Here is a 14,257-nt window from a genome sequence, read left to right as displayed (position 1 = left end):
TGACTACTTTTATATATTAGAAGCAAAGGTACACAGGAAATAAAAAGTTAGTAGTGATTAATTATACAGAAGGTAGGTGGGTCTCAGGTTATAGTCCAATTTCCAGCCATCAACAGTGGATTCCCAAGAGAGAGGGGGAAAGTCCCAAACCTGGAGAATCCAAGGATTCCGAACATAACTGGCAGTCAAATAGCATTATAAGGCTAGTAATTAGTGTCGTCTTGAAACGCATTTTCACATCTGGGTAGGATAAGATTTGTCAAGTGTCAACTGCAGACAGTGCTGGATTCTCATACCAAAGCTTTTGCGAAAGAAAAAATCTATTCTCATTCCTTTTTTTTTTTTTTCTAATAATCTTGATGTCAATTAATGAAATGATGATGAGAGAATGATAAAAATTTCTCTTTGCGAAACCTGAAGGAAAGTGTAATAACTCGATTCCTACAGAAGCTCCGGTTGTTTTTGTCAAATTCTTGATCATGCTGGCAAAGAACCTCTTCGGTTTTATGATTTTTGCGTCGAGTTGCTTCAGGTTGCTTGGATTTGCGGAGGCAAGGGTACCCCAAGAAGAAGGTACGGGCTCTCTTCCATTCTCTTTGGTGAGGTAAATGAAAGAAGCTGAAAAGCTTAAATCTTGGGAAGCTCGTAGTACTAAATGTCACCCGTTAACCGCATGGACTATTTGGGCTTAGCTTATCATTTTCATTGTAAGAAATCAAAGTGTTCTTTTCTTTTCTTCTCTTGTTTTTGTTTTGATTTTCTTGGTGACCTAACGGAAAGTTGGGTTTTCTTCCCCCTTGAAAATTTATGATAACATGGTGCTTAATTTGTTCATGATTTTCTGGTTGTATGTTATTACATGGGCTAAGTTCCATTCAGTCTAATTTGTCTCGTTCTTGCTGGCCTGAAATAAAAATTTATAGCATAATTGTTTGGCTTTGCTTCTTTTTCGTCTATGTTTTTTTAAATTTTTACGGACTAATCATAACCCAAATCTGGAATTTCATATTGAGGCATGTGTTTGTTTGTGGAGGAAATGCAAGTTTGCTGATAGAAGTATGTAAATGTTCTAGTTTAATAATCTAAATGTTATAGTTTCTATTGGATCGTGAGCTGATATCTCTTGAAAGAAGAAAGGGAAACTAAAAGCAAAAGTTATTTTAGGAAGACAAACATAAACGAAGAAACGTAAAAATTTCCTTTTAGTTCTTTGCATTTGCCTCAAGCCTGAAGGTTGCTTTAAATCTGGCATTTTCCTCAATTCTTTGTAACATATATTTTTAAGTTTCATATGGCCAAATGTGGAGCAATGAAGTAGGATTGCCAATTTTTTTTTTCTAATAAGTACAGTTGTACAATATTGGTTTGACATGTGATGGTTATTTGATTGTTGATGACGTTTAGTTGATGCACTCCAACAAATAACTAGTACGATGGGCGCAATGTATTGGAAGTTTAATGGCAATTCATGTGAAGTTGAAATGGTTGGGATAGCACCAGAGCCACCAAGGAATTCTGAGAGCAGTATTGATTGTGATTGCCACTTTGAGAACAATACCGTCTGCCATGTCGTAACGATGTATAGTTTCCCCATCTTGTTACTAGTTAGTTTTACATCAAATCTTCCATCTTATGCATCATTGTACATCTCTATAATCTGGATGGGAAATCTATGTTAATGGTGTTTTTTTTTTTTTTTTTTTTTTTTTTTTTTTTTTCCGGTGAGCAACCTTAGTTAACTCATCTAAGCCTTAATCTCCAATATTACATATATATATATATATATATATATCTATCTATTCTTTTGATTATTTTTATTATGTTGGTAAAATGTTTTTGGAGTGTACATTGTAAATTAAGTCCTGCCAAACATTGTTTTCAAAGGCAGCCTTTTTTCTATATCCATGACATATGTAATTTAGTGTAAATTGATGGTAGCACACTATGTATACATATATATGATTTCCCATGTGTTTGTAGAATGCTAAAGGGTTTCAGCCTTTCTGGCATGCTTCCACCTCAACTGGTCAAGCTTCGTTATCTCCAAAAAATGTAAGATCATTTGAAATGCTCCACTGTTGTGTATGAGTTTACAGAAATTGTTTCTAACACAATTCACTAGAATTATTTCACTGTTTTCAATTTACACTGATCTTCCTCTCATTTTAGTGATTTTGCATACAACTATCTCAATGGGATGATACCACTGGAATGGACTTCAATGCAATTGAATTTTATGTGAGCTCTTGTAAAACAATATCTATTAAGTTTTCATTTTGTTGCTTTTATCTTAAATTAACCAGCAAGTGACTTGCAGCTCTGTTCTTGCGAATCGCTTATCAGGGGAAATTCCAAAGGAATTGGGAAATATTACGACTCTCAAATACATGTGCGTTTTAATCTTTATTTTGCCTCTCTCTCTCTCTCTCTCTCTCTCTCTCTCTCTCTCTCTTTTCATTAATATATTGGACGACTTATGGTGATAAAAGTCTTCGTGAATTTGTTCAAGTTGTGCAATGAAGTAAAAGGCTCTGAAGTTCTTGTTAAATTGTTTTGCCATGACCTAAAAACCGCTGAAACCTTTCCATTTTTGTCTATATGATTTCTTTGCTTTACTATTGGAGGGTTTAATCATGAGTTTAGTCCCCTTGGGGTTTATTTATTAGTTATTTTTTTCCAAATAGGTGCCTTGAAGCAAACCGATTCTCAGGCATTGTTCCTCCTGAGCTTGGCAACTTGATCAATTTGCAGACTTTGTGAGGCATCTTATTTCTTCATTTTGGTGTTTTATAATTCTTTAGTTTTCTTTGCATTTTTTTCACATTTATGAAAAATTTTGTTGGTTCATTGCTGCAATATTGTAATTGCAGGGTGCTCTCCTCAAATAATTTGACAGGAAACTTGCCGAAGACTTTTTCTAGGCTGCAAAATCTTACAGATTTGTGAGAGTTTGTTATATTTTCTTCTGTTGACGTATTCATCTTTGCTTTTAAAGCACAGGTATCAAATATTGATTGATGAACATCATTTTATTCCATATGCAGTAGGATAAATGACAACAACTTCAAAGGAAAGCTACCTGACTTCATACAGAACTGGAAACAACTGACAAGACTGTATGATCCTTGTTTCTCAAAAAATCTCAAGTGCTTTTCAGAGATTTCGACATTAGACCTTAACCTTACACGTATTTCTATTAATTTCATTCAAATTTGAATTCCTGAAGAGAAATGCATGCAAGTGGACTGGAGGGACCCATCCCACCCAAGATATCTCTCCTGTATAATTTAGCTGAGTTGTGAGTACAAAGATTTCTTAAATTGATGCTTTTGTTTGAATAGGGTGTGATTTTTTTAATTAATCAATAGATTTATCATCATTTATACAGGAGGATTAGCGATATGGATGGGCCAAATCAGGACTTTCCTATGCTGAGAAACATGTCTGGCATAGTAAGATTGTATGTCAACAGGTTTCATGGTAAAAATTGTATATGTTCGATCTGATGATGGTTTACTTGATATAATTCCGTTCTAAATCTCAGGGTTTTGAGAAACTGTAAGATTTCTGGGGAGATCCCTGCATACATCTGGACTATGAAGAATCTGGAAATGTTGTAAGTAAAGCATGTGATGTATTGGAGCCCTGTATTCTGTTAGCTTGTGATGGCATATGTGGGGGTGTGTATCTGCAAAATAAATAATTAAATAAAACATGTTTTTTGTTGGAATGAACTAGAAAGATGGGGGCTATTTATAAAAAAAAAAAAAAAAAAAAAATTGAATTGTGTTTGTTAAGTGAAAACTTCTCTGTTTTTTGAGAATTCTTGAAATAAATTTTTAATGTATTTTATACTTGGTTTTGTGAAAGTGGGTAGTAAAAAATTTATAGAAGTGGATAATAATATAGATAAATGCTGTGGACTGCCACTCTAGGCCCTCGAGTTTGGGTAGGAACTCTTGGGGACCCAAATCCCAAATATAGTATGTTGTGTATTTCAAAGAAGTATTTCTAAATTTTGTTTCCAAAGAATAAAAGGAAAAAGGAAAAGCATGATATTTTCAATGGTGTTAGTTTCTCTTAACTGAGAATAGAAAAGCATTTCTGGAAGTATCATTTATGCTCTTTGAAGACAGGATTATAAGTGTTGTTTGGTGCTTCAAGCTTTCAATTATCACTTAACAAGGCAAAAGAACATAGTAAATGTTCATGCAAAGATGATAAGCAATATCTCAACATTCATACTTCATGTAAAGTCATCAGATAAAAAGAAAGGAATAGAAAATGGCTTTAATGAAGATGTAGAAATAAGTTCTGAGTCTATTGCAAAGATCAACACAATAGAAAACAACCTGGCTCAAAAACACTATGAATATTGTGTTCTTCTTAAGCAACCTAATTACAGAAACTGAAGATAGCAATGGGCACATCTTTTTGTTGTTAGACATTTGGGCACGTACTTATGCAAATTACACAACATATTGGTGTGCAAATGTGTCCACATGTCATGACCCAAGGAATTATTAGCTACATCAATGCTATTCCATAAAAGACCAGTTGAAGTTGCACATGGAGCTTCCAGTAATACTTATCAAGCTCAGTTCTATATAGTAAACATCCATATGGAACAGAGCACCCTTGCAGTTTTTCATCACTGTTTAAGGTAACAATCTTCCCTCACTTGAATTCTTGACATTCTGGCTGTCCTGCCTTGTATGCAGTGCTCTGGTGTCATATGGCGTTACTTTGTCGACCTTGATACCATTTGTCATGACCTTAAAAAGAACCAGTTGAAGTTATATGGAACTTTGAGGAATCACTTATAAAGGTCAATCCACCTAGTAAATATCCCATGTGGAACTTAACACCCATGCAACGCTTTCCCTACTCAGGGTATCACAACATACTTGTAGATATGTGGTTTACGTAAAATCAAAGTGCAGAGACCTATAGTTCCTAAAACACTGTGATAAAACTATGAAACTCATTTCTTTACTGCTGAACATGGCCCGAATTCCTTGCTGCTATTGTTTCTCAATTCTTTTCTTGTTAGTGTTGTCTGGCTTGCTCCCTTTTCCATGGCTTACTAGCAAACATAACATATTGATTTTTTTTTTATAAGTAAAAGTATATTAATAAAAGAATGGGCAAAAGCCATGTTCAGTACGACATAACATATTGATAGAACCAGTGTTTTCTTTGATAAGCAAAATGACCTAGGCTACCTGAATATCCATCATGTAAGGTATTTTTTCAAATTATAAAATTTTAGATCACCTTTTTCTTAGGTCTTTCCAGGTCGGTAAATTGTTTCTGAGGATGAATATTAATTATCTTGTCACTTTGTTATTGTGGTAGGGATGTCAGTTTTAACAAATTAATTGGGGAGATTCCAACCAGTGCCAACTTTGAGCGCCTGAAATTCCTGTAAGTATATCAAAGTACAGGCTGTATTAATTTATATATTATAACCTCCATTGCTAACATACTTAAATATTTTTCAAAATCTAGAGGACACAATTTATACACACACAAACACCTGAACAAACATGTGCATGCGACACCTATGCCACGATGTTCTATAATTTTTTTCTTTTATCAGTAAAAGATAGAAATTATACATATGAATGAAATAGGCATAGTCCTTGTATACTGGAAGTATACATAGGAACTCCTAACTACATTCTAAAAACGATAAATTAAAGACAAGAATTCCTAAACATTATCCCCATGTAATACAATAGTGGAAAACCAACACATTAGAGTGTGAAGAAAAAAATTCTTCAACTTGGTCATTGTGTGTTCCTTATCTTCAAAGCAACGCGCATTCCTTTCTGTCCAAATACACCACATAATACACAATGGAATCATCTTCCGCACTGCTGCCATTTGATGGTTGCCTTGCATCTTTGGCCAACAACCCAACAAATCCACCACCCTCATAGGCATAACCCAAGCAACATCAACCCTTAGAAAGATCTTATCCCAGAACACCCTTGTTAGCTCAACGATGTTCTATAATCAAGCTTGCTTTCTGGGCAGAACTGTGTCATAAATGTTTTAGAATGCAGTATTATGTTTTCTGGTAGGATGTGTTCAAATGCTTAGAGTTTTAGTATTTGGATAAAACACTAAACATTTGATTGCGTTTTTGTTAGCTTTTTAACTGGCAACTCGCTAAGAGGAAATGTGCCAGAATCAATTTTGAAGGCGGGGAGTAATATGTATGTATTTTTTTAATCTGGTATGCTTTTAATTTTGTTTCATCATTTGGATATATTGGCAGTCTACTTTTCACTTGGTGCTATCCCCATGTGGTTTTGGTTTATCCGTAACCGTTCTTGTTATTATATATTAAAAGTGGAATACTGCAAACAAACAATTTCCATATAATAGGTTGGAGGTTCCTGATTTTCTTTTTACTTAATTCTATTTTATTTTGTTTTAATGCTATCAGGTTCATGAATGCTCTATTTTCTCTTCCGTAGATGGTCTGTCTTTTTAATGCATGTTTCGGAACTTAAAAATAGAATTTCCTCAAAACTCTTTATAGTTAATATTAATATATTTTGACAGTTTTGCATTGAGAGTCCCTATGCCAATAAAAAAAAGATATGAGTCACCATATACACTAGATTACTTTTCCAGTAATATTCTGAGAGGCAAAGAAAAGAAAATCAATTTTAAGGCAGGTGAGAAGGGCCTTTGTTGCTCATCCTGCCCTGAGGCAGGTCTGAACAACTTCAGTATTAAACCTTCCTCCCGACATTGTCTGGGCTTTTCAGCATGTAATTATGCAAATTTGGTTTTATTTTCTGGATGGTGAGATTACTAGCATTAGTGTTATATCTCGGCCATTTTGAAGAAATGGCATTCCCTGATAACATGCCTTTTGGGTTCAAATTCTTTTGAAATACTAAATAATAGTATTCTTAGATTCATGTTATCTTTTTTTTTTTTTTTTTTTTTTTTTTATTTGTTCTAGTTTTGTATGTTTTTTATTTTTTATTTTTTATTAAAGGATTGACATGGTTTTCTCTGATGTATGGATGCAGTGATCTTTCCTACAATAACTTCACATGGCAAGGTCCTGAACAGCCAGCTTGTGGAGAAAACTTGTCAGGCTACTTCTATACTACTTATTTTCGTATAATTCTACTTTGACATGGCTTTAAAGCTGATGGTTCTTTCAACCTCTGTTATTTTATTAGGAATTTGAATCTTAACTTATTTCAAAGCTCCTTAAAGGAGGACAACATGTAAGATGCTTTTGTTGTTGATTTATTACTCTTTTTTTTACTAAGTTTCCAAGCAGCTAGAAAATGAGAAGTTTTGTATAATGTTAGGATTCCAAATATTGATTGACGACTACATTTTGTATTGATATATTCTTTTATACTCATTTTTGTACAGAAAACAAGGTCCTCATTGCTTAAAGAACTTCAATTGTCCACGATGTAAGGATACATTTCTGGTGTTCCAAAAACTATTGACTGCTATGAAACTAACATCAATTCTCCATGTTTTCTTTGAAATTTCTCTTTGAACTCTCATATGAAAATGAGAAATTGTTTTCATTTATAAGTATAGACATATAAACTATTTTAATCATTTAAAAACTGCTCAAGCGAATCTCAGCTAGCCCTACGAAAGAAATTCTAAAAAATTTAGGCCACTCTTAATTTCTGCAGGTCACATGGCACATATGCATTAAATCAATATGATGTTTTCACATGGAACATTTGCATTAAATTGGAGCATGGAAAACTTTTACAGGGGCTTGGTGTGGGTTTGCCTTTTGAGTCCTTGTTCCCTGATTTATTTCCACCATTCAGAATAAAGTGCAACAATGACTAAGCATATGGGCTTGATGAGAGTAAGATTTAATTGGAATCTTAGGTTTTTTCAATCATTCTAAGATTGGAATCAGAACCAAATGAGGTCCTGATTCGTTTATTTCATGGAGACATCAGTTCTGATGAACACTTTCTGTGTTAGAAGTTGAGCTTGAGTCTTTGGTTATGAGGTTAACTCTGACCATAAGGTAGTGTTTATAGTGACCGCAGCTACTTTTTGCATTGTTTTGGTGGAGAGTTTGGTACAAAGAAGAGGCAATTTTATATCCGCCGTTTTTATGTGTAGAATGAATGAGGGAAAATAAATAATCTGTTTTTACATTGATGGTAACTACGGAGCTTTGGTTCGTGGTCATTTTTCTATTTGAGTATACTGGGTGATGCCTGCATTCCTGTGAAATATATTGTCAGCTTCTCTTGATGATGATTTAAAAGTAGGATGGGTTGAATGGCATAGTGAGCAGCTTCTCTTTGCTTGAAGTGGTGAATTTGGAATATAGGACTGTAGGGTGTGGAAAGTAGTGCTTCTGTTGCTAAATATGATTCTTTCTTAGATACCATCTATTCATTGAATTATTGGGTAGTTCTGGTAATATTTTCTTTTCAGTCTTTGCTTTAACAGTGCTTCTGTTGTAGAGCTCGCATGCTTTAGGGCTGCACCCTTCTTTCTTGCATTTCTCCAAATCAGATTTGTAGTACTCATAAAAAAATGATATTGTTAAACATTGATAAGTTTTTAGAAGTAGAAAAAGTTTTATTTACTACCTTAAAGAATAAAGTATGTGGGGGTATACATTTGAAGCTCCTAGTAGCAGGAAGGAAAACGAGCCAGAAAATCCTGGAAACTACTAGAAAGACATAAGTGGTTGACATCCAGTCGTAGGGGACAGTCTTGAGTTTCTCATGAGCATAGTTGAGGACATCCAAGGACTGCGAGGTGCAACAGACTCATGGACGGAGGCTTTCAAGGCTGATGAGGATCAACATGGTAGGAAGATGCTGATAATCCTGATGCAAGGGAAGCACTCTTAGAAATCCACTGTCGGCATTTATGAAGAACCAATTGGAGAAGATGAAAGAGGATATCAACGGTTTATTTAAAAAAGGTGACCGTGGACCTGGGGCTCCACAGTTCGTTGAAAGGCCCATCTCCCTATTTGGCCCCATCTCTAATTGCAAGTGGGCTGGAGGGTACTAAACATGGGGCCACGTGCTCTATGGAAATTTAGCAACTTTCAACACAGAAGTTGGGGGCAATTCAGAAATGGTGTTTTTCCATTGAAAGGGGTTGTTGATATGTTGGATGGGGAGTTGGGTCTTGGGGAAGGATGTAGTGGGAGAATAGGAGAGCATCCATCTTCTTCTAAACTAGTCTTCATCACTAGGAAGAAAAATTATATTTGCAAGCTGGTGTATAGGACACGCCCTCCACATTGCCGACATGACAACCTTTGATTTGCAATAAAAGTTAAAATTTTGCAAGAAAATTTAATTTTAACTTTTATTGCAAATCAAGTCTTGCAATTTCGGCTGTATGGAGGGTGTATCTTCCATTCTAGCTTGCAAGTAGAAGAACTCCACTGGGAATGAGCTGAGTATATGCAAGTCCTTAGACAGTAGACCTCCAGTTTCCTTGAGTTCAGGGCCCTCCAACTGCATGCTGCAGAAGGTAAACAATTTTCACAGATTTGTGGGGCTGTCATGTGTTGGCTTTGAGAGTGATTTATTACACTCTTTACAGCTAGTGTTTCATTCTCTCGAAGCTTAATTTTGGAGAGGAGTGAGAGAATTGAATTGAAAGTGATTGAATTATTATGGTAGCGTGCTTTAAAGTAGTTATGAATTGCTGTGATCACTTGATAGTTAAAGACTACATAGGGGTATATAAGCATATATGTCTGTGATTATCATAAAGCTTGCTTTCTAATAGATACTTTTAAAATTATTATTTTATGGCAGATTCAAATTGTTTGCATATTAATTCTGGTGGAAACAATGTAGCCATCAAGGAAGATAAAGTCACAGTTGTATATGAAGGAGATGCAGATGTTGAAGGTGGTGCTGCGGAGTACTTTATTCGTGACAATAGTTACTGGGGGTTTAGTAGCACTGGGGATTTCATGGATGATAATAATTACCAAAATACACGTTACACTCTACATCTCTCATCAGCCAATATATCTGAATTGTATGCCACAGCACGTGTATCTCCTATGTCGCTCACTTATTTCCATTATTGCTTAGAAAATGGGAACTACACCGTAAATCTCCACTTTGCAGAGATAGTGTTTACGAATGACAAAACATATAACAGTCTCGGGAAGCGTGTATTTGATATCTATGTTCAGGTAATCTGTGACATTGATGGAAATTCTGTATATTTGACGTTACATATCAAGGTTTAATCAGAACTCTTTGCCACAGGAAATATTAGTGGTGAAGGACTTCAACGTTGAAGATTACACCGGTGTTGCTCAAAAGGCAGTTGTAAAACCCATATCAAATGTGATCGTCTCAAACAATATTCTAGAGATCAGATTCTATTGGGCTGGTAAAGGGACGACAAGAATTCCTGATAGAGGAGTTTATGGTCCCCTTATATCAGCCGTTTCTGTAGTTTCTGGTGAGTACTTTGTGTGAATGTTTCCTCATTGTCTTATTACCATCTATAAATACTTTAATTACTTGCACTAGGCCCCATGATTTTCAACAAGAGAATATCGTGGGAACCTTTTGGGGAGACAGGCATTTGTATGGGAAAGAGAATATTCTATCTGTTTCATCTGACTAGGAAAAGATTACAGTGTTCGTTCTGTATTGAGATGCATGAAATCATTTTCCTTCCATTTTGTTGGGCTTATATGCGCACAGTGCAAAATAAGAAAGAGCATAAAGACAAAGCTCATGAACTGCTATTTTGAAGTTGAATCAAAGGAATTCATCTGTGGTCTTTCAATCCATTGTTTGTTAAATCATACCCTGTAAATTGAAGCAGTATGCATTTAGTTGCAAGATTAGAACAGTGCAACACCAACGAAGATATGTTGCTCTTTAAATCCTTTGATTGGAAGCATAATTGGTTTAGTCTGTTTCTCTGTGCAGATTTCAAACTCTGTCGGAATGGTGGAACCAATCGAACTGTTTATATCATTGTTGGAGTTGCAATTGGAGCATTATGCTTACTACTCTTTTTAGGGGGAATCCTTTGGTGGAAAGGCTGTTTGCTGAGGAAAAGGAGGGGAAAAAAAGGTGCAGGCTATAATCAAATGTCTGATTCTCAAATTGATTTAATTGCCTGTATACAGCCAAGTTGAATGACTAAATGATGTCCAAGAAGTACGATGTCTTGACTTTTTTACTATTGTGGTTGTGGTTTACACGTCTTAACTTGCTAGAGAAATGCATCCAAAAGGTGCATTATTCAATTATTATACCTAATTTTATCAGTTGATAGCAAAATCTAGATTTAAATCTTCTTTAAGAAGTGTTTCCATAAGAAATATTTATTACAACAATCTGTCCATGAAGCATGGTTTTTGGCTCTTGAATTATGCTGATTCGTTGGACCATAAGTTATGTAGTTATTGTTTTCAGAAAGAAAAGTTTCTTGAAGGAGATACTGAGCTAAATTGTTTGGGCATATTTTGTTTTTCAACGGAAAAGGATTCTCAAGCATGACGATATTGAGTTCTGATACAAGTGGTTGAAGTATTGCTTTTTAATGGTCAGATTTTGTGAATGAAGAATTGATAGCATGTGTTAGAAATCAGTTTATGACCATGATATATAGAAAAATAAGAAAATCGGTTGGCATATTCCCCGTGGTTTGCTATGCAGATGAGCTTTTAATCTTTCCTCAAGTGTAACCTGAGCAAGTAATTACAAAGAAAGTGAATTCCTTGGTTTACTGGTTCTTATGTGCGTCTTGTACAGACACTAGACGACTAGATTCGGTGACGGGGACTTTTAGCTTAAAACAGATAAAAGCCGCAACTAATGATTTCGATTGTGCCAACAAAATTGGAGAAGGTGGCTTTGGTCCTGTTTACAAGGTACCATAACTTACTTCACTTGACTTATTCCATTTGAGTATGGATTTTCCTGCTTATTTGATTAAGGTTGGGTGCAGGGTCAATTACCTGATGGCACTGTCATAGCAGTTAAGCAGCTCTCGTCTAAATCAAAACAGGGTAATCGGGAGTTTTTAAATGAGATGGGAATGATTTCCTGTTTGCAACACCCAAATCTTGTGAATCTTCATGGATGTTGCATTGAAGGGGATCAATTATTGTTGGTATACGAGTACTTGGAAAATAATAGCCTTGCTGGTGCCCTATTTGGTGAGTAATATGTCATTCTGCTCAGCTGTGAGATATTATGACAAAAATAATATAGTATTGAACTATTTGTGATTTGAAGTTTTATGCAGCTAATGTTTGCCTCAGCTGAGCTTATCCGGATTTCAAATCTTATATTCTTTTTTTTATTTTGTTTGGTTTCTCCTTGAATGTTTCCTGTGTTCTTGTGTCTTCAGGTGTTTTGTTTCTCCTTGTATGTGTTCTTGTATCTTCTTGTTTTTTTTTTCCTGGTTTTTCCCTGTAGGTTTCCCGGATTTTTCAGATAGTCATTGTTTTTGTTTTTTATTCTTTCAGTTTTGGCAGGTTTATTTAGTTTGGTTTCTCTTTGTACTGTGTTCTTGTGTCAGTGTCCCATTTTATGCTTTTTCGATGAATTTCTTGTCGTTGTACATCCAGAAAACAGTCAGCTTAAACTAGACTGGCCTACAAGGCTTAAGATCTGTATTGGGATAGCAAGAGGTCTAGCTTTTCTCCATGAAGAATCAAGACTCAAGATTGTTCACAGAGACATCAAAGCAACTAATGTGTTGCTGGATGGAGAGTTGAACCCTAAAATATCCGACTTTGGATTGGCTAGGCTCGATGAAGAGGAGAAGACCCACATTACCACCCGAATTGCTGGAACCATGTCGGTTTCTAACTTATCTACAATCTCATAGTTATTTATGTGGCAAATTGGCATTAATTGCATACATGATTTTTTGTAAAGTGCTTTAAATTCAGTAATGAATTACAAGACATTCAGATTTTGATCTGCAGAGGATATATGGCTCCAGAATATGCATTATGGGGTCATCTGACATACAAAGCAGATGTTTACAGTTTTGGAGTTTTGGCCTTGGAAATTTTCAGTGGAAAGAACAACAATAATTATATGCCAAGTGACAACTGTGTTTGTCTTTTAGATCGGGTACTATACGACTTCGTATCCCTGTTTGATTGTTACTTACTCATTCCTGAAGCTACCATAAATTTTTACAATATGGTAATTGAATAATTTATATTGCAGGCCTGCCATTTGCAACAAACTGGAAAATTGATGAAGCTCATTGATGAGAGGTTGGAGTCTGGGGTTGACGAAAAGGAAGCTGAAATTATGGTTAAAGCAGCTTTGTTATGCACAAATGCATCCGCATCACTTAGGCCAACCATGTCGGAGGTGGTAAGCATGCTTGAAGGGCGATTGTCTGTTCCGGACCAGATCCCAGAAGCAAGCACCTATCATGAAGACCTGAGGTTTAAGGCCATGAGAGACCTCCATAAAGACAGGCAAAATCAGAGTTCGAGTGGAAGCCAAACCCACAATTCAACAGCAGCCCACACATTTTGCTCTACCTCTACATTTGGACATGACTTGGGTGATATCAAACCAGACTCAGAATCTTGCGGAGAAGTGTGAGCATTCATTCCTCTTTGTAGCTCTGCAATCAAAATAGATATTCTTTTTCGAGAAATGATATTTACAATCATAAAGTATATAAAAGTTGCACTCTTTTTAAAAAAAAGTGAGTAAATACTAAATATGTAATCTACATGAAAAAATAACTTTTGAATGGTAGACGTTACTCTTTTTCAGAAAGAGTACACGATGTTTGCACAACCAATGACTGTATCTAATATTATTTTTATTTCGTAGGTATTTTTTTTTAATCTAAAAATTGGTGGAAGGTAATTTGATTACAATATATCTGATGAATACAAAGACATGAAAATCGATCATTGTTGCGATTCTTAGCATTTCTGAGAAATATTCACGTCTCCGTTATCTAGCTTTCTGAATCGTACTGACAAACATAAATATTATAGAAGAAAGTCCATACCATATTTACGAGCAATTTAGACTATCCATGAGCAATCCTAACAAACTTTAACCCCAAAGATGGCAAAAAAGAAGGGCAAAAGAATAGTGGTGTCTCGTCTTCAATAGATGAAAAGCACTTACTACTATTGTTTGGAAAAGTTTTTCTTCTCGTTCAATCTCATCTTCATTCCAAACATCTTTCAAACATGAAAAATACTTTCAAATTAATCATTACAACTTTT

The 14,257-nt window shown here is 35.2% G+C and overlaps 1 protein-coding gene across 6 annotated transcripts; it reads left to right on the top strand.

The window, feature by feature from the left end:
- Positions 1 to 183: 183 nt before the first annotated feature.
- On the top strand, positions 184 to 13,933 carry LOC121264471 (probable LRR receptor-like serine/threonine-protein kinase RFK1). Of its 6 annotated transcripts, none has more exons than XM_041167649.1 (25): positions 184 to 202; positions 421 to 573; positions 1,405 to 1,579; positions 1,981 to 2,052; positions 2,170 to 2,238; positions 2,318 to 2,389; positions 2,685 to 2,756; positions 2,871 to 2,942; positions 3,045 to 3,116; positions 3,227 to 3,298; positions 3,389 to 3,460; positions 3,545 to 3,616; positions 5,359 to 5,427; positions 6,159 to 6,224; positions 7,056 to 7,118; positions 7,212 to 7,259; positions 7,414 to 7,457; positions 9,816 to 10,204; positions 10,281 to 10,479; positions 10,959 to 11,105; positions 11,790 to 11,908; positions 11,986 to 12,196; positions 12,611 to 12,842; positions 12,974 to 13,124; positions 13,224 to 13,763. In XM_041167649.1, exons 2-25 carry the CDS (start codon positions 480 to 482, stop codon positions 13,611 to 13,613), a joined length of 3,042 nt encoding a protein of 1,013 aa, XP_041023583.1. In that variant the 5' UTR covers positions 184 to 202; positions 421 to 479; the 3' UTR covers positions 13,614 to 13,763. The 6 variants fall into 6 exon arrangements, with proteins under 6 accessions (XP_041023583.1, XP_041023582.1, XP_041023584.1 ...); XM_041167650.1 differs by lacking the exon at positions 184 to 202 and adding an exon at positions 229 to 244; XM_041167652.1 differs by lacking the exon at positions 184 to 202 and having other exon boundaries at positions 415 to 454; positions 505 to 573.
- Positions 13,934 to 14,257: the final 324 nt, after the last annotated feature.

This window comes from Juglans microcarpa x Juglans regia, chromosome 5D (assembly GCF_004785595.1).
Source record: "Juglans microcarpa x Juglans regia isolate MS1-56 chromosome 5D, Jm3101_v1.0, whole genome shotgun sequence".
NCBI lineage: Eukaryota > Viridiplantae > Streptophyta > Magnoliopsida > Fagales > Juglandaceae > Juglans > Juglans microcarpa x Juglans regia.
The sequence above is the reverse complement of the archived record's forward strand: the minus strand, read 5'-3'. Positions and strand labels throughout refer to the sequence as shown.

Coding starts and splice junctions, on each gene's coding strand:
- LOC121264471 (XM_041167648.1), top strand. CDS start 480: ATGCTGGCAAAGAACCTCTTCGGTTTTATGATTTTTGCGTCGAGTTGC. Junction 2,943..3,044: donor CTGCAAAATCTTACAGATTT/GTGAGAGTTTGT, acceptor TTCCATATGCAG/TAGGATAAATGACAACAACT. Junction 10,205..10,280: donor TATTTGATATCTATGTTCAG/GTAATCTGTGAC, acceptor TCTTTGCCACAG/GAAATATTAGTGGTGAAGGA.